We start from the raw sequence: 20621 nt of genomic DNA on the forward strand, positions 1-20621 counted from the left end.
GGCCGCCCGCTGTACAGCTCGTCCTACCTGGCCGCCCGCTGTGCAGCTCGTCCTACCTGGCCACACGCTTGCTGGAGATGTTCCTGCTACTGCCTGTCACCACCTCCATGTAAGTGACAGTGCAGTGCAGGCATGGGGATAGTGGTTTGGGATTATTCTGCCTTTAATTGATTTACGGTGTGGGCAGTTTGGGGGGGATGGGGACAGCTGTGTTTTTTTTGTATCAGGGAGGCCAATCCCGGGATCCCAGGAATCCCGGGATTGAGCATTTTTCAATCCCGAATCCCGGGATTGAAAAAATGCCCCGGGATTGGCAACCCTACTAAAAACGTATCTTTTGAACCGATGTGTGCGATCCCCGTGTGATTTGGCCAAACCATCCTAAAGGGTTTCTGTTTGGACACAGATCAATAAAAAGCAGAATCATTGATATAAAAGTGATAACCGCTAAAATCATGTCATTTTTGCAATCCAAAACCTAAAATTCAGATTTAAAACCTCTCAGGACAAATCTGAATCTAACTCAGGACAATCTGAACCGGTATTCCGATTAGGTTGGATCTCCGAGGGAGATCCAGCCCAGGTTAAGTTTTAGTTTAGAGCCAAAAACTTGTAAAGATTTGGATTTCTGGAGAACCGAATGATACATCTCTAGTTATAAGTAACATTCATGTTTATTTATTGCATATATGTGTATGGAGCTAATGGGGGTATCCAATCCTGGATTCCATGACTGTCGGAACGTCCCGATTTCCAGGCCGTTTTTTGCTCACCTCGATGTTCCGAGATCCGGAATCCAATGTTGTGTCAGAAAGTAGGCGTGAAGGCAAAAAACGGCCGTGAAGTCGACAATCCATGGCCATTTCCGACAAAACAGATCAAACATGATTTAAGTCAGATCTGTTTTGTTGTAATCTGCCCACCATGCTGTCTGAAATGGCAGCATTGAATACCGCCATATGTGTTCTACATGTTCCTGTTTATTCATTTTGACCTATCAGGTGAGCATTGGTTAAATGTGAGTTTTGCCCAGGAGAATGTAACTGTATACACCAACACACACACCCCACCTACATTATATACTTATCTGTATGGGAAATGATCATTATCAGTTGTATTGTGGATTTCTCTTTGTTGATAAACTTTTTTGTTAAAATACAACTTCACTAATGTTTGGAAAATGTTTAACTAAATCTGTGTTTCTGGTAAAGTCTCACTTGATTTGTATACAGACGACATCATCATTCCCATATGTCCTATATGTACTTTTCTTCAGTAGTTTACAGTGTGAATTGTGTGTTTGGAAAGTGATTTTCATACATAATTGTGCACACCTCCGGAATATTCAGGAGTTTCATATTCAGGCGTACTCCCAGATGCCCAGGAGAGCCGGGTACTGTTGTGTATCCTGCCTTCAAGTGGAGCAGAATTGATTATAATGGCCCGCCCCTCCCCACTGTGTGATGCAGATGGCCCCGCCCCTCCCCACTGTGTGATGCAGATGGCCCCGCCCAGGGGATGCGAAATGCGTTGCCACTTTCCCTGTTCCCTGGGAAAATCATTAAGTATTCTGTCATTGATCTATTTGATAAGAAAGTGAACTGGTGGCCATATCAGGAAATGCTGCCCTGTAAATATAAGTGAACTACTAGCTGTGTACTTCTGTGCTGCAAATATGTATGTACAAAGGTTGGAAGTAGTTACCAGAACCTTAAACGCCTAATACACACTAGGGATTTTGGCCCAGCATGTATGAGGAGCAATGTTGTAAAAATCCCTGTTCGGAAAATCGCTCAGTGCTAGGGTTACCACCTAGTCCCTTTAATTCCGGACACATATTAATTACACAGGTTCTGTGGCTGGCTGACTTCAAGACTCCACTCCACCTGATTTTAAACTGCCACAGAACCTGTGTAATTAACATGTGTCCGGAATTAAAGGGACTAGGTGGTAACCCTACTCAGTGCAAACACCAGTGATTTTCCATAGTAGGAGACTATAGAAAGTGGTTAACTGTTGTTGGTAAAACAGCCCGACGGATGGCGATGTTGCGGGAGCGCACATTAGCACCGGTAGCTGAAAGTAGCTCAAAATACCAAAAGTGAGCTACATTCAGCTTAAAATCCCATCCCATGGGGTCCAAGACAGTATACTGGTTTGGGCCTCTTATCCCTTATCTTAAAAAAAAAAAAAACATAGGTTACAAATTCAGGGTTCGGAGCGCCCTTTCTCATTTGGTAGCAGCCTAGGTTGCTTAATGGATGGTCCATGTCTGGTGGACACCTATAAAGTTACACATATTAGACGTGTTGTAAATCCGCTCGAGTTGACGGCTTTGCCGGATGCCGGCTGAACTCTGAGGTTTTTTTTAAAACGGGCAATCACTTACACGACCATGCCTTGGACGGGATTGCCCCTTGAAAAAAATGTCCGAGTTCGGTCGACATTACACCCAGCCCAATATATTAATAACGCATACACATCTGTAACACATACAGTCGAGGCAGACATTTTGTTCTTAAACCAATGTTCATCAATAAACAGCCTAGGAATTCATGAGCCACTAATAACAATACTGAGGCATGACATACTATATCCCTCATAGTTTAGTGAGGTAAACAAAATGGCCCCCTACTCTTTGCCTATCACACCTGTCATGAAACTCCCGTTTCCAAAGTTGATCTGTGAGTGTTCGCGTTTCAGGACTATGATCATGGCGGTTTCAGAGGTGGAGAGCCACGCCCACTGCCAGTGAGTCAGTTTGGAGTGGCAGTGGGTGGGGCCCTCCTATTTTGTAGCCCCCTCCTCTGGAGCCTCCCATGACTATAGCTGTTCATTTAGAGTGGCAAAGTGCTGCAGTTACCAATACAATACATTGTTGGCCGGTAGTGGTCACAAATAGACCATACTGTAGTACAGCTACCATGGACGCCACTAAGGCCTGTTACATTCTCCGTGACATTACTGGTTCACAGTAAAGTTTAATTCTCTACATTTTGTTTTGTAATAATAGTAATTTTTTTTTTTCAACGAATGAGGCTAATTAACGATTGGTCTTTTAAAATGATGCCACAAAACAGAGCTTGTTTTATTGTCTCAACAAATTGCTGTAATGCACCCAAACAACAAAGAGGTTTTAAATAGAAACCTACTTATCAGTGGTGTAACTATCATATCTGTGACCCCCCCCCGCCGAAAATTTCAACAACACCCCCCTGTAAAGTTAACACACACCCCTCCCCTGCCTTACCCCTCCGCTCAGCGCTTCAGTAGCAGGGACCCGCAGATCTAGTCTGCGGTGTGGTTCCGGCTCCCCTCCTGGCTTCCGCTGCTATGAAATCGGACCATCACAAAATGTCCGCCCCCATACAGCAGACAGTTTCAGAGAACTGTCTACTGTATGGGGGCGGACATTTTATGATGGTCCGTTTTCATAGCAGCGGAAGCCAGGAGGGGAGCCGGGACCACAACGCAGACAAGTGAATCTGCGGGTCCTGGCCGCAGCACAGACGCGGCATTAAAATAGCCCCGCAGACACCCGGCGCCCACACTGACACAGTGCCTCCCCGCTACCGTGGGGTCTGCGGGGCTATTGTTATGCCACCGCTACTTATTGTCTCCCTATAAAGGGAAGATCAGCCCATTATAGTGGACAATAACATCAGAATCCGATGTCAATTTTAAAGGAAAAACAAAAATACTTTTCAATATAATTACTGGATGCGTTATTATAATCGCTATGCAAAACTTTCAATACTCTGTTTGCTCCTTTAAACTTTTTTGGATTCCCCCAGAAGCTCCAGATTTTGCATCTGTCCCCTCCTGCACGGTTTCTTCCCATTTGTCTGTGATCAGTCTGACGTCCATCTGTTTTCTATTATCACTGGTGTCCTCACATCACACATCTGACTGTACATATCCTGTTTCTTAGAACATCTCACTGATCATCTGTTGGTTGTTGCAGCTCTGTGTCATACGAGAGCTAGAATACAGATAATACAGCTTCAGATACCAGTCAGCACTTTAGTATGAAGCATGTGCTTATATTTTACGCAGGAACATGGCTCTGTGGATTCCCCTGGGCGTGCTTAACGGCACATTCCAGCATGACGGTTTCTTTATTGGGAAATTAGGATTCCAGAAACCACTTCCTGTCTGTTGCCCCCTGGTGGCACTATAGGTGTATCTGTCTTCCCATTACCACTCCAAATCAGTACCAGTCCACCCCAATATTAAGTCGAAGTGTGACCTATGCATGCACTACATTACAGACTTAGCATGCAATTGAATTGGCTCCAATTTGGCAAAAATTTGCTCAGATGCTTAGAAATAAAGGTTCTGCTACTCTAGCCGGCGTCTTGCCGATGTATGAGGACATATCTGTAAAGGGAATGTAGTTACAGTCAGTGAAATGCTATGTTACACACATAATGGGAAATGCAGCATCTTTCTAAAGCTACTTGTAATTTCAGCAGAAAAATGTTAACCTGAACCAGGTATTAGGTTTAAGTTATATTTGGCATTTTATGTTTTGTCTCATTTATAATTCAAGGCAGAAGTAGTGCTGTAGGGAATGGAAAATATGGGGCTGGTTAGAGTGGATTAGAGAATACTGGGCTGGTGGCAGGAGAGGGTGACTCCGGACAGAGAAGGCAGCCCATTGGTGAGGTCAGAAAGAGAACGAAGGACAAAGTCAAGGTCAGACAGGGGATATGGCAAAGGTAGGTCTGGTTAGAGATGGCAGAGGTGATGCTGGACAGGGGATAGGTCAAAGGTAGGTCCAGGAAAAGGTGAGGTTGGAAAAGAGGGCAGAGGTGGGGCTGGACAGAAGGACTGGGGCAGAGGTGGGGCTGGACAGAAGGACCGGGGCAGAGGTGGGGCTGTACAGAAGGACCAGGGCAGATGCAGAGGTGGGCCTGGACAGAAGGACCGGGGCAGAGGTGGGGCTGGACAGAAGGACCGGGGCAGAGGTGGGGCTGGACAGAAGGACCGGGGCAGAGGTGGGGCTGGACAGAAGGACCGGGGCAGAGGTGGGGCTGGATATAAGGACCAGGGCAGAGGTGGGGCTGGATATAAGGACCAGGGCAGAGGTGGGGCTGGATATAAGGACCAGGGCAGAGGTGGGGCTGGATATAAGGACCAGGGCAGAGGTGGGGCTGGACAGAAGGACCAGGGCAGAGGTGGGGCTAGACAGAAGGACCAGGGCAGAGGTGGGGCTGGACAGAAGGACCAGGGCAGAGGTGGGGCTGGACAGAAGGACCAGGGCAGAGGTGGGGCTGGACACAGGTGCCAGGGCAGAGGTGGGGCTGGACACAGGTGCCAGGGCAGAGGTGGGGCTGGACACAGGTGCCAGGGCAGAGGTGGGGCTGGACACAGGTGCCAGGGCAGAGGTGGGGCTGGACACAGGTGCCAGGGCAGAGGTGGGGCTGGACACAGGAGCCAGGGCAGAGGTGGGGCTGGACACAGGAGCCAAGGCAGAGGTGGGGCTGGACACAGGAACCAGGGCAGAGGTGGGGCTGGACAAGCGGCCAGGGCAGAAGTGGGGCTGGACAGAGAAGCCAGTTCAGAGGTAAAGCTGGACAAGAGCAAACATTGCTTGATGAGGGGGGGGGGCAGGACAGAGATGGTTCCTACATTTAGGAGTTACTCCCACATGTAATAGGTCACACCTTCTACCCTTGTACAATCAACTGGTTTCAAAAATGATATTTATTCCTGCTGTAAAGCATATGCGCACAATTATATTACCAGGTCTGTAGAGGATGTGGGGCAAGTGAGATAAAGGCCTTATAATGAATATTTGCAAATTCTGGCATTAATGTATATTTATTATAGAGAGAGAGACATAGGTGGCTTGCCTCGTGCTACCTCTGCCTTTGTTTATATAGAATGATTCCGATGCGTACTTCAGGAATTAGCATAGAATTAGGAGTCTGTGTCACATGTCATACCCATCATGCACTGGTGTAAGTCTGTCTCGTTTAGTGGCGCATGTGTAGCTGAGATTCAGATGTTCTCATTTTCTGTCTCTCGCTTCAACATTTAACTTCCATGTGTTCTCCTCCCCCCCCCCCCCTCCTCCATTTCTCTTCTTCCCCCTCCGATTTCTTGTTTTTGATTTTTGTCTTTCTTCCCATGCTGTGACATAAGCACTGAAAAGACTGCCATTTATGAGGAACAGACCGAAGGATAAGGACAAAATGAAGGCCCTCTACCGCCGCTCTGTGTGTAAGACAATAAATCCGTTCAGCTAGCTGTGTTGGCTTCCATCACTAATACCTCACTACGCTTTCCCTGGATTGCGCTATTTCTCCTAACATCCAAGACGTCCTGCGCACGGAGGCTGACCGTATAAAGGGGGATGTACCTGAATTTCCATCCAAGGACTGAGCCACCGGAATTTAAATGTATCAAACCTTTCAAAAAGGGCAGGTGGAAAAGTTGCCCGTATCAACCAAGCAGCTGCTAGATTTCATTTTTTTGGGGATGCACTTGATAAATGCTAGGTATGGTCCGATTGGTTGCTATAGGTGACCACTCAACTTGTCCTCTTTAGAAGGTTTGATACACCCCTCTTAGTAAATAACCTTTAATGAGGACTGAATGGGTATGTTGGGACTGCTGGTTCCAATGCAGGTAGCAAATAACAGTATTTGATATACGAATATTCTAATGAATTGGAGTTCTATCACCTCCTAATTAGGAACTGCACACGGCTGCAATGTAGAAGGCAGGCAGGCTTTCCTTAGAATAGCATTTTACCAAGGTGTAAAATAATAAATGTAGTATAATAATAATAGTCTGGGCCAGATGCACTAAGCTTCAAAATTGATAAAATGGAAAGTGATAAACACCAGGAATTTTGAGGCCCGGGACCTATTTCCAGTCCGGCCCAAGGACCGGCGCATCTCCCCCCTGCCTTCACTTGCCGCCCAACACAGCAGGTCCTGAAGCACAGCCTGGCGTCTTCAATGCAGGATGCCGGCGGCCAATTAAAATGCAGCACCGGTAGGTGAGCCAAATCAGAGCTCGTGTACCTGATTGGCTAACGCTACATGAGCATTTTAATTGGCCACCGGCTTCCTGCATTAAAGAATCCGGGCTGTGCTTCAGGACCTGCCGAGGACAGAGCGCAGCGCAGGCAGCACACAGCAGCGGAGGGTTACTGTGGGCAAAATGAGCTGCCTGGGTCCTTCCAGTGGTGATAAACAACCAACCATTCAGCACCTGTCTGACATTTTTCAAACACAGTCTGTGACATGGCAGGTAGGTGCTGATTGGCTGGCTGTTGATCATCCACTTTATCACTTTTTGAAGCTTGATTCTGTACATAATTGAATGGATATGTTTAGTGCAGGACCAGCGTGTGGGGTAGAGGTGTGTTGGCACAACACTAATGTTTCATAGAGAGGTGCCTAAAAACAGATGTCCGCTCATATGACACCTTTTGTTGTAAATAATGGTATGACTCACCTTTATGAGTGGCATTGAATACTTTGATGGTTTAAAATGACAGCCAGTCGCTTAGATTATGTCTGTGATGGACAAGGGGAAGAAATTGCCAAATAAAACCAAAAAGAGACTTAATAGCAATTGACAGAATTCAGAACTGTTACAGTGCAGCGTGCACTGAAGCAATATGCAACCTATCAGTTCAATAGTAACTAGTCACGTGACTGGGTGATGTCACATACATAGGACATTGATTGGCTGCAGGTGAAGGAATATTTGTTCAGCCCACGGTATACTGTAGCGCCACCAGTGACCAATCCACTTTAATTCCATTCTAGAAAGGGGCAGTTTTGTACACAGTGGGGTTTAGAAGATGCATTTTATGAAGTGGCATCTGTAAAACATTTCTGTCAATGTTTTGTAAAACTTAGTATCCTGCACTGGCCATGGACCCCTCCTTCATTGCTTACAACACTCCAGGAGAGTCCTCCGCTATGCTTTACATTGCAGTGCACTGGTCCTGCCTATGACAGCAAAAGGTGTTAAAAGTACCCGTCGCCTGCACAAACCGGAGGCAGCCATTTTGTCACCAGGCCAAATATTTATGTGAATGCAAACTGTTTACTGGTGGCATCACTGAGGCGTGAGGCACACAATCCCTCATAGCCTGTTCCTAGTGAACCTCAAAGTGGCTTTCTCCACAGTGAGCAGGCGACATCTGAACCAATCCCGTCTCCCGCCTCCTCCACCCTTTTCACATCATTTGTTCATTTCGCAGTAATATAACTTGCTGGCAGGCTATGCTGTCCATCAGTTCTGCAGCGGCATGGCAGGAACATTCAACAGGCTTTATAACGTATGTACAAATGCTACATTTGCTGCACACATTCATCACCGCCCACAGAGTGCATGTGACAAGTGAAATGGCTTTTGTGATGTCGTGCATTCCGCCGCTTTATAGTGCTTGTTGGCTGTGAATCCAGAGAACGAGGCACACGTATCATGCTGATTCATTTGCTTTCATTTGCATCCCAGCCATGAATGACCTGGTCCAGTCCATGGTCCTGGCAGGCGGTCAATGGACAGGTAGTGCTGAGAACCTGGAGGAGGGTCCTGCTGACAATCCTACTGGCAAAAGGAGGAAAGATTTGGGAACTATGGCCTTCTCCACAACCGCAATCAACTTTTCTACCGCCAACCTGTCTACGGCCCAAAGATCCAAGTTGATACCTAAAAGTAAAGGTATAAGCAGGGTGTTGTCAATTAAATGTCTGTCCGTAGTCACTGAAAGCTGGGTGCGGGTGATTTCCACTGCGGTCTGTATAGGAGATTGTTATGGGTGGATGAACGGCTGCATATTTGCCCATTATGATCGTCAATACATCACTGATTTTTCTACCGATCATTATGGCAGGGTCCCGAGAGGTGCCGTTCCAGAATGCCACATCACCCCTAATTGATTTGACTGTAATGGGTCCTGTGTTGTGGCCACACTATCTGCATCCTCTGCTTACATTATTGACTATGGATTGTACTTAAACGTATCCTGTAGCATTCCGTCATGACAGATAGTTTGTATTTTTATGTTGCATATCTGCAAAATGTATCATTTGGTTAACGGGGGGGGGGGGGGGGGTACAGAATCCTTGGGAACATCTCCCTATCTCCCAGGACTTTTGGTTTAATATACTTATTTTTTTAATTAAACAATTATAAAACCTCTCATTGATCTTCCCAAAATTCCCTATAAATAGCATTCCAAGTATCACTTGTGCTGGAATAGTTACTAAAGGCTGATTTCAGTCCATTTTGAGGTGATTTGGTGGTTCGTCTAACAATCGGGTATTTTGTAAAGGCAAACTCTCCTTAAAATCCCCACAAACTCACCAGAAATTCCACTTCATACACAAATAAAACTTATAACAGAACATCAGATTTCTCCCATAGACACCAGTAGGAAAAGCTCATTTACTAACAATCGATTTGAAAATAGAACCAAAATGCTCCATTATTAATAGAACCATCAGAAATCATTCTGCTTGATTATGACTTTAACTTGTGGAATTGTCTGAAACATCAGTATAATGGAAATATCATGAGAGAGAAGCACGTGGGGCTGGCTGCATAAGTCATGGCTTATAAAGGCACTGCATTGATTAACAAAAATGTGGATTTGCTAATTAGCCCAAGAATGAAGGTGTTTGTGGGTAATACAGTGCATGTGTCATGTGTTGGCCAATAGGAATGATTTTGTATAACGTTGATGATTTTGGTTCTATTGAGGGTGAAGAGAACACATTCAGAAGTTCAAATAGAAACAAATGCACCATTGAAAACCGAATGTCTCTATTTTGAATAGAGACACTGTTGTGGATTTTATTTGGGGGGGGGGGGGTTTGGTTCTATTTTGGTCGATCCTAAATAAACATAAAATGTACTTTTTGTAAATTTACCCCATTATCTTTTAGATTAAGAGATAACCACGGGACAATAGATGATTCTCTGCAGAACAAATACAAAAAACAAAACACTTACATGTGCATTAATACAAAAAGTTAACAAAATGCTTTTGGAAATGGTGGGCCTGATTCATATTTGTAAGTACAGTAAAAAAAAAAAAGCGCACAACTGGGCAAATCCATGCTGCAGTGCAGGGGGGCAGATGTTGCATGTGCAGAAAGATTTGGGTGGGTTATGATTTTCTGTGCGGGGTAAATACTGGTTACTTTTGCATGTAGCTCAGACAACTTTATTTTCACACTGCAATTTAGATTTCAGTTTAAACCGACCCCACCCAAATCTAACTCTCTGCACATTTTACATCTGCATATCCCCCAACTGTCCTGATTACAGTGGGACAGTCTCACTATTTGGACACTGTTCTGCTGTCCCACCCGGGGTCGCAGTGTCCAGTGTCCAGTGATCATCAGAGCAAAGCCGGTGAGCACTGAATAGATAAGAAAAGCATCGGTCAGTGCAGGGGGCTGGACACGCCCTCAAAATGATGAAAAGGGTGGTTGCGGTGCCAGGCCACGCCTCTTCATCAAAGGCTACACCCACTCATGCTGTTCCGCACACTTTCAGTCCAGGCGCAGCAGGTCCCTTTTCTTAAAGTTGGGAGGTATGCATATCCCCCTTGCCGTACACCATGGTACGGTCCCTTACCGTCGTGTAGGACACTGTAGTGGGTGTGATGTCATTGAGGATCTCTGTGTAATAAAGCTGTTTTGCCATTGTGTATAATTCGTTATGCCCATTGTTTTACAGATGGAGCTTCCTACGAAGACGTCAGTGCGCGCGGCGTCAGTGATGATTCTTATACGGCTGCTGCTGTTACGGGTAACTACTCCCAGGGGCTCTGATACGGTGTCCTGCATGATGTGTAATGGGACTAGGTTTAGTCTTCAGAATGTCAGTTATTTTTCGTCAATTAACCACCTAACTACCACTCAGCTTACCGTACCACTCAGCTTTACCGTACCACTCAGCTTTACCGTACCACTCAGCTTTACCGTACCACTCAGCTTTACCGTACCACTCAGCTTACCGCACCACTCAGCTTACCGCACCACTCATCTTACCGCACCACTCAGCTTACCGTACCACTCAGCTCACCGTACCACTCAGCTTACCGTACCACTCAGCTTACCGTACCACTCAGCTTACCGTACCACTCAGCTTACCGTACCACTCAGCTTACCGTACCACTCAGCTTACCGTACCTTACCTATCTCCAGTTTGAAATCAGTTATATTTGACTTTACCGGATCAGGTCAGTTAGGGGCAGTGTCTCTCTGCACATCACCGCGATGTACAGCTATGGAATATATGGCCTATTTATGGGCTGCTGGTGCTGTAGATGGGCACAATTTGCGACTATGGAATAGAACATCACCCCTTATTGAATTTACCGCATAATGATTGTTCAATCGAATACGTGTTATTCATGTTGTCTGGGTGAAGGAGGAGACCATTGTTTGAGATGAATGTAGCACTTTTCATTCTCCAGCATTAGGTTTGCTTACTTCTGGTGTCTAGTGATTGTATCTGGGGGCCCCGTGCACCCCCGCCTACACCTAGTGCAGGATCCCTACAGATAGGTAATATTCCACATAATCTCATGTACAGCAGTCTTTGGTGACATCATGGCACAGTAGGAGATACATGAGCGGTCTTTGGTGACATCATGGCACAGTAGGAGATAAATGAGCGGTCTTTGGTGACATCATGGCACAGTAGGAGATAAATGAGCGGTCTTTGGTGACATCATGGCACAGTAGGAGATAAATGAGCCGTCTTTGGTGACATCATGGCACAGTAGGAGATAAATGAACGGTCTTTGGTGACATCATGGCACAGTAGGAGATAAATGAGCGGTCTTTGGTGACATCATGGCACAGTAGGAGATAAATGAGCCGTCTTTGGTGTATGACATCATGGCACAGTAGGAGATAAATGAGCGGTCTTTGGTGACATCATGGCACAGTAGGAGATAAATGAACGGTCTTTGGTGACATCATGGCACAGTAGGAGATAAATGAGCGGTCTTTGGTGTATGACATCATGGCACAGTAGGAGATAAATGAGCGGTCTTTGGTGACATCATGGCACAGTAGGAGATAAATGAGCGGTCTTTTGGTGACATCATGGCACAGTAGGAGATAAATGAGCCGTCTTTGGTGTATGACATCATGGCACAGTAGGAGATAAATGAACGGTCTTTGGTGACATCATGGCACAGTAGGAGATAAATGAGCCGTCTTTGGTGACATCATGGCACAGTAGGAGATAAATGAGCGGTCTTTGGTGTATGACATCATGGCACAGTAGGAGATAAATGAGTGGTCTTTGGTGACATCATGGCACAGTAGGAGATAAATGAGCGGTCTTTGGTGACATCATGGCACAGTAGGAGATAAATGAGCGGTCTTTGGTGACATCATGGCACAGTAGGAGATTAATGAGCGGTCTTTGGTGTATGACATCATGGCACAGTAGGAGATAAATGAGCGGTCTTTGGTGACATCATGGCACAGTAGGAGATAAATGAGCGGTCTTTGGTGTATGACATCATGGCACAGTAGGAGATAAATTAGCGGTCTTTGGTGACATCATGGCACAGTAGGAGATAAATGAGCCGTCTTTGGTGTATGACATCATGGCACAGTAGGATATAAATGAGCGGTCTTTGGTGACATCATGGCACAGTAGGAGATAAATGAGCCGTCTTTGGTGTATGACATCATGGCACAGTAGGAGATAAATGAGCGGTCTTTGGTGACATCATGGCACAGTAGGAGATAAATGAGCGGTCTTTGGTGACATCATGGCACAGTAGGAGATAAATGAGCGGTCTTTGGTGACATCATAGCACAGTAGGAGATAAATGAGCGGTCTTTGGTGACATCATGGCACAGTAGGAGATAAATGAGCGGTCTTTGGTGACATCATGGCACAGTAGGAGATAAATGAGCGGTCTTTGGTGTATGACATCATGGCACAGTAGGAGATAAATGAGCGGTAAGGGTCTTCCAGGAATGGCGACACTTGCTTGGATAAGGAAATCATCACATGTATTTAGAATTATTTGGGGTATCCTATAGCTGTGAAAATATTTGGGGCACAATTTTTTTTTTTTTGGGTGGGGTATCCAATTAAGTTAAGTTTCTCCATTCTAAAATGTTTATTTTTACTTGACAACACGTAGGGGGAAATTTACTAAGATGTGTATTCTACTTCACATGTGATGTTGCTATGGCCAACCAATCAGAAGCTACTTATTTAGCACCCTCTAGAAGATAGTAGACAGGATCTGATTGGTTGCCCATAGCAACATCATATGTGAAGTAGAAAACACATCTTAGTAAATTTCCCCCATAGGATCTACGAACAGTCGCAGATCTATGTATTTCCGCAATCTGGAATAAAGGGATACTTATCGTCTGCGTCTTCCCCTGTCTGTGCCGTCATTTTGGAATAATGTGATAATTTAATCCGGCTATTTGGATACTGCCAATAGGATAAATGATTTTCATTCACTTCTGTATAAAAAATATACTTTTGCTGCCGCCTACATATACTGCGGGAATTTGCAGCGTATCTTCTAGACAATAAATAGGCTCGATTATCATGAAAAGTTACTTCAAACATGGCTGCCGTCACTGAGTTTCGGTAATGGTACGCCTATATGTATGCCAGTACACTGCGGCTCATTTGGGCCTGATTCAGACCAGATCACTGGGCTGCGAATTCACAGCCCGAGCGATTATCAAACTAGATAGGCGGCCACCTGGCCATTTCATGGGAGGGTCAGAGAAAACACGCAGGCATGGACAGCCATGTACAGGGAAGGCCCTCTGACGGCCGTTCCGGGCCCTGATCTGCCTGTTTCTTCGCAGCCGCCATGAAGCTACTCAGCTACTGCGCACAGAGGGGTCATTTGATGGTGAATGTGCTGCAAATGGATTTGGATATTTTTGCGGGTTTTCACCCTGGTGGAAGGCGGCTATGTGAATGAGGCCCAATGAGTGTCCAATTTAGGCTAACCCTCTTATTTCTGCTCCACATACTTTCCAAATACATGAACTTTAAGGCTTGTCGCTCTGCCTGTTGCGCTAATTTGTACGGCATGTCAGGAATCAAGAGCGCACGTTGCCTATGTCGGTAGTATTTACATAGAGCTCTGTGATTGGACACCACTGACTGGAGGCTCCCTGCTTGTAGTACTGGGGTAATCTGTGTGGTTTTCTACTAATGGGTTCCAGTCAGAATATCAACACGGTCAAAATGCTGACATGTTAATAATGTTGACGTTTAACATGTTCACACCAGAATGTTGACAGCAGATTTTTGTATTCTTATTTATAATAGGTTAAGTAGGAACCTGTATGTCAGCATTCTGATGTTGACATAAGTGTAAACATTACCAACATGTTGGCATTGTTACCTTGTTGACATTTGTGAATGTCGACGTTCTGAGGTAGACTTTTCATACCACACTCGTGTCAGGTAGAAAGAACACTGGTCTTGTTATATATATGTTAAATTTTGATTTATTTTTCCTGTGCTGTCTCTTCCATTGCTCCCTATGATTTCTGACACTGTTAACTATTTTTATTTATTTTTTTTGGTGTCGACATAAAATTGTCTTCATTCTCTACTAACGAACTGAAAGTGTCCATGTTGCTGTGTCCTTCTCTCCCCTTTATCTCTTCTCTCTCCCTCCAATCTGCCCTCCAGGACTCCACGCTTTGCTGGCAGCGGCTCGAGCATGTGGCCATAGTGCATGACTGTACCTCAGCCTGTGCATGCAGTAATTAGGTTCCGTGTCACCTGTGTAATGTCTGTCACCATTGTCTCAATCTCTCATCCAGCTCCCAGGCCGGCCAGCCTTGATAGTGGCAGGACCTCCTGTAGTAATAGTAATAATAATGCCTCACTCCATGAAGGCACAGGTATGCCGCGTTCCGTTTATTTCCCTTATTATCGTGTCTGTGCCGTCTCTTAGATGTTGTGTGACATAAAATCCTTATTGAAGCTTAGAACCCCTCAGGAAAGGACAGGATTCTTCTACAGACACACCTAAAGTTGGGTACGCACTGTACAATTGTCCTGAGCCTTATGCAGGATAACAATATCGTTCAGGGTATATCCAGAATATCGTTAACGATGCGTGCTTCTATGGATCGTTAACCATATGCCCGATCGTTTGAATAAGCAATCCAATCTGACAATATCTCCAGTGACGGCTTGCTCGGCGAGGGGGGTACTGGTGACGGCACTGAACGATATCGTTAATGGTCAGTGGTCACCCGCGGATCGTCTGTTTTCGCTGCACCGCTAATATCGTTAACGATATCGGCAGTGACACATATCGTTCAGTGTGTACATTTGAATCTGTTGTACTGTAATAAACAGATCAGTCACAGAAAGTGTTTATACTACATAATGTGGTTCCTGGTGTGAGGTGGCGTCTGTGCATTTCTCTGTGAACTCTATAATGTACTGTGACTGGATGATAACATTGAACGAGCACCATATGTTCTCATGAGGAACGTACTGTGTGTGGTATCATCATTCGCTCCTTTCTTTATTCTATGTGACGTTGTAGCTAGTTTTGCAGTAAATGTCCTGATTCCATTTTATTTTTTGGCACATCTTCAGTATTATTTACAAGTTTTATAAATTAACTTTTTTCCTTAGAATTATTTCATTCTTGGGAGGGTGGATCTATTCTTGTTTCTGCCTCTGCCGATGGGCGCGAGGGCAATGCGTGCCCGTTATATCTGCTCGCACCCTTATTAGATGGCAAACAGAAATCCACAAAACGTCTAGCTGCTTCGGTGCCCAATGAGAAAGTGCCCCCATCATTTTAGATGGGTTTATTTTCTTTACCAAATCCGGTCCATTTGGGCGAGACAAGCACAATAAGTAATGGGCACCCAGTTACTGACGACTGCAGTTGAATATCCTATAGGCGGGAGATCTGGTGAAATAAAGCAATTGAATTCCCCCTTGCATGTAATGTCTGCTTAGTCCCAGGATCTTGGTCTTTATATTGCGTAACCCTGGCAACCAGCTATTAGCGTAGCCTCTGTCAGCACTGGTTGCTAGGTCGCTGCAGGAATTTAGTGGGCACACGATCAGCAGAGTAATGTATGGCAATAAAAACCTAATTCATTTAGATGTTTTATATATGTTATCAACACAGTTGCAATATAACTGTTTATCCTATATCTAGCTGATTTATTTCACGTTGTGCTAGGTAGGGGGGTAGGATGAAGCTTCTTCTTACATCATTATAGAATGGAAATGGATAATAGCGCAAAGAAACCTCAAGCCCCACATGTATCAGTGTTTGCAGTCTCCTTGGTAACAAATGCTTTACACAGATGGGGTGGCTTCAAATCTCCAACATTGAACAGCGTAGTACGGTGTTGTCATTTGTGCTGTTCATAGTTCTGTTGCCGCATCACAGAACTATGTGATGATAAATCAATGCCGGATCTATATGTAACCAAACTCTGATGGCTCTCTGGTAATACCCGCTCATTGCTCCACTGCAGGTCAAGTGACCAATCAGAGTAGGTCTCAAAGCCACAGCAGTGGAGATTTCATCCTACACCACGATAACGAAGTGTGGTCCGGCAGCAGTAGTCCCGTACAGTATTTCGGCAGTCGATTGAAAAAGAACGCGGTATCCAGCCCCATGCTGAGACTGAAGTCCTGCGACGGTGCGGAAAGCCTGACGCAGGCAAGGAGGAGGCTCGGGTCACCGGGGAGCGAGAAGGTGTCTCTGAAACAGTTTCTAGAAGAAAGCAACAAGCTGACCGTGAGCCAGGTGAGTTAGCGATGGTATCTACAGGTGTACACAAGGGACAGATTAAACACTCCGCTCAGTGACCTTATACAGCATACCCTCCAACATGACCCATCCCATTAGGTACAAAATGCTCTGTTCCTGGACTTCCCTGCCAGTGACAGTTACAGATGTGAGCCTGCAGCACAGTCCAATATTCAAAGAGGGGGGGTCACATCAACTCTCAGTGATGTCTGGGGTGGCAGTAGGTGTGACTCCCCTTTTTGAATATTGGACTGTGCTGCAGGCTCACATCTGTAACTGCCACTGGCAGGGAAGTCCAGGAACAAAGCATTTTGTACCTAATGGGATGGGTCATGTTGGAGGGTATGATACAGTGGTTCTCAACATCGGTCCTCACGGACCCCCAACACTGCACGTTTTCCAGGTCTCCACACAGAAACACAGGGGAACTAATTAGCTCCACCTGTGATCTTTTAAAATGTGTCAGTGAATAATGAGTGCACCTGTGCAACTGCCAGGAGACCTGGAAAATGTGTAGCAGCTGCCTGTGTCACGGTAGCTCCGCCCCCGAGTCCCACATGGCCACACCCCTGTCGAGTCCCATGAAGCTCCGCCCACATGCAGCTGAGGCCCGTGTAGCTCCTTCCACACCCCACTGGGAGTTCAGGGTGGCAGCTGGGGATGGAGGGTAGTTGCCACCGGGTCTGGCCATCATATTTAAGCATTGATGCTGGTGGCGGCCTTCAATCCACCTGCGCCACAGCGGGGGGTTTGTCTGGAGGGAGCGGGCCCTGACTTTATCTCTCCTCACGTTTTGATACACCATAGAACCTTTTTATACCCACAACTATTATTTTATTACAGGTCCACTACAGGCCGGGTGTTTGTGACCCTTAATAAAATGTTTGTTCTATAGTGCATATGTATAAAAACGTCGAGAGATGCATCAATGGTTGTAATGAGTATAAGCATCGCACGGCACTACCCCGACCCCCCTGTGGAGTGGGGAGTGATTGAGGGCCAGGGCGCCCCCTCCCCCCGCCTGGGGCACTCCGGTGCCTAGCACTGGCCGTACCTTATTTCTGCCCAACGGTCCAAAATAAGCCCTACCCCTAAAATAAACCCTAGCTAAATCCCCATTTTGCCCAGTCCCTGCGCTATACTACAATGCTTCCAGCTCACCAAGCAAAGCCCCTGGCCCCCCCCCCCCCCCCCCCCCCCCCATGAAATGGATGCTGCTGTTAAAGATTTAGCCCTGGCACTTAGCAGCCCTGGTACCGCTGAAGCCTCTGTTGGCATCAGCGGTTCCAGGGATGCATTCCGAATGTGATGTCACTGCGCACCTCAAGGACTGAGTGCTGTCTGTACACAGGCGGGAGTGGAGTGACTGAAAAACGCAAGGAAAGGAAAGCGAAAGTGTAAGGTGATTGAGGGGCATGATGGGTATAAAAGCAGGACTTGGCGAGCATAATGGTCATCAATGTTAATTAAAATAAGCCCTATGGTGTTTTTTGGACCAAAAAAAAATGAAAGACATTGTCTTATTATTGGGGAAACACGGTATATGTTTGGTTTACTTCCCGTAATATTTCGAGAGCCAGAATGCCGTCACTTTTTCAAATCTATCCTAAAATAAACATCTGTTTCTCCCCCTCCGATTTGTTTTCATTCAGATTCGGTCGGGAAGCCAGGAGAACCTACTAGATGAAGTCATGAAAAGTCTGTCTGGCTCTGCTGAATTAGCAGGATTACAATCCCCGATGCAGCTGTCCCCTGCCCTCGCCGTAGGTGACAAAAAGACTGCGAAACCGGAGCACTGTGTGCGGCCATACTCTCAGAAAGCAGAGGACAATACTCGATTCCCATTCCCCGTAGCAACGAGCCCTCGGTCTTCAGGAGGAAGCCTTACTGTAGGTCAGGAGACTGAGTGCCCCCAGCGGCAGGCGAAAGATTCCAGCCAGTATGCAACCTTACCCCGTGCTAGCAGTGTCATCTCCACCGCCGAGGGCTCCAGCCGACGGACAAGTATTCATGATTTTTTATCCAAAGACAATAGGTCACCTGTATCAGTTGATCCATCACCTACGAGCGAAGATGCCCCATCGTTATTGAGTGAGTACAGTGCGGTCAATCGGTCTCCTCCTATTATCTCCAACAGATCCCCCCCACTTAGCAATGGCCCTCAGTGTTGTTCTGGTTGTGACTTAGTTAGCATGTCTGATGGGACCAGTGTCATGTCCTACAAGTCATCGTGCATGTCTTGCCCGTATCTTTCACTAAACCCTGAATTGGTGAGCAGCATCAGTGGGCCACCAGGAGACAGACCATTTGTTTGCCCAGTGCTATCAACGGAAAGGCTAGACTGGCCCGGGTCCGGCAGCCACAATTTTAATAGCGAAGAGGGTAAATGTGATTGTTCAACCCAGTGTCCACAGAGTAATGGAGCAGAGTTTTCCTCGCTTGTGTCTGAAGATAATCAGAGTTTCTGGTATGAGTATGGTTGCGTTTGAAGATTCCTCTTAGAGTATTAGTCAACTGTAACTGGGATATTTGCCAGAGACGTTCGGAGTCGCTGCATGAAACACCCTTCTTTGTGTATATGTTATACCGCATGTCTGTCGTACCAGCCTTTCCTCAGTGGTAATGTGTGTGAGACAGATATAGCGATACTCAACTGGAGAGATTGCAGTGGTCATTCGCTGAGCTCATTCCTTTGTCCTCAGACCTGGTCACTGCCAGAAGTCGGAATGGGGACACGCCTTGGTTTACCAATGCTACAGAATTTAACCATAATGGCCCGCTTTTATTTTGTCCTATTATCAAGTTCATTTGGATTTTAAATAAATGTTTGGATGAAGTATTGAATAATGCAGACTTATTTATAACAATATTGATTATTAATGTGATAAAAATCAGATCATATAGTTATACAAATAATAACACAAATATATATTTTATATATATAATTTTTTTTTTTAAAGTATCTATAAATTCCAATGAGTAGGCTGCTGGTTGTACACAACAAACACAGTGGTTTCGTTGTGAGTTAGGACCTTATACCCGATACAGAGATCTATTTATTATTAAGAGGTTTGTCCACCGCAGAGGCTTGGCCAGTCAAGAAGACCAAGTCTGCAGGTAACACGGATACTACAGGGCGTAGTCAGTGCATTCGTGTTTTTACACTAGGATTGGAGGGCGGTTCGCTAGCGGCTGCACTTATCAGGAGACCGGTCAAATGGTATTGGTTAATATGAGAAAATAAATTGGATAGTGCTGCGAGGGGCGGAGCGCAGCACTATGCGAGGGGCGGAGCGCAGCACTACCCAACTGTTTGCTCATGTTTTTACACTACCATGTAGGGAAGCCAAACCCAGGACATTTTTTTTAATCCCTGGTATTGGGATTGAAAAACTGTCAATCCTGGAATTGGCCTCCTGATATGCCCAATCCTGCATTTTTTACCTCTCTGGCCACAGGAGAGGTGAGTGAGCAGGAGCAGTGGGCGGGGGAGGAGGCGGGGAAGCAGGCAAGGTGACTGTGGCAGGCACACTCGATGGGCAGTGGAGCAGGCGTGGGAGGAGGCCGCTTTCTCCGGACTCCAGGCAGACGCGACGGCATGGCACCCCAGTGTAGCTGCGCAGAGTGACCTCTAACCTTGTTTCAAGCAGTGCCTGAGCAGAGTGCTACTTGTGCTCAGTGCTGCGCGGGAGAAGGGGATTACATGTGCTTGCACATTTTGATCCCCTAAACCAGGGATTGGAGCCTCCAGTCCCTGGATTCAAATCCTGGCCAAAAATGCCTTAAATCCCACCGATCCCTGGAATTGGCATCCCTACTACCAGGT

The 20621-nt window shown here is 46.0% G+C and overlaps 1 protein-coding gene across 14 annotated transcripts in view; it reads left to right on the forward strand.

The window, feature by feature from the left end:
• Window positions 1-20621, forward strand: part of CCDC88A (coiled-coil and HOOK domain protein 88A) — a 178333-nt gene that overhangs the window by 148859 nt on the left and 8853 nt on the right. For 3 of the 14 annotated variants that reach the window (XM_083175200.1, XM_083175199.1, XM_083175203.1), the window contains exons 26-31: window positions 6151-6228; window positions 8488-8694; window positions 10720-10791; window positions 14826-14906; window positions 16518-16792; window positions 18448-18886. In XM_083175200.1, coding sequence (XP_083031326.1) covers window positions 6151-6228; window positions 8488-8694; window positions 10720-10791; window positions 14826-14906; window positions 16518-16792; window positions 18448-18886 — 1152 coding nt within the window. Of the gene's footprint in view, window positions 1-6150; window positions 6229-8487; window positions 8695-10719; window positions 10792-14691; window positions 14967-16517; window positions 16793-18447; window positions 19632-20621 lie in introns of those variants that run through there. The other 11 variants (XM_083175191.1, XM_083175193.1, XM_083175194.1 and 8 more) reach the window with 9 other exon arrangements.

Source organism: Crinia signifera, chromosome 3, assembly GCF_055691185.1.
Source record: "Crinia signifera chromosome 3, ASM5569118v1, whole genome shotgun sequence".
NCBI lineage: Eukaryota > Metazoa > Chordata > Amphibia > Anura > Myobatrachidae > Crinia > Crinia signifera.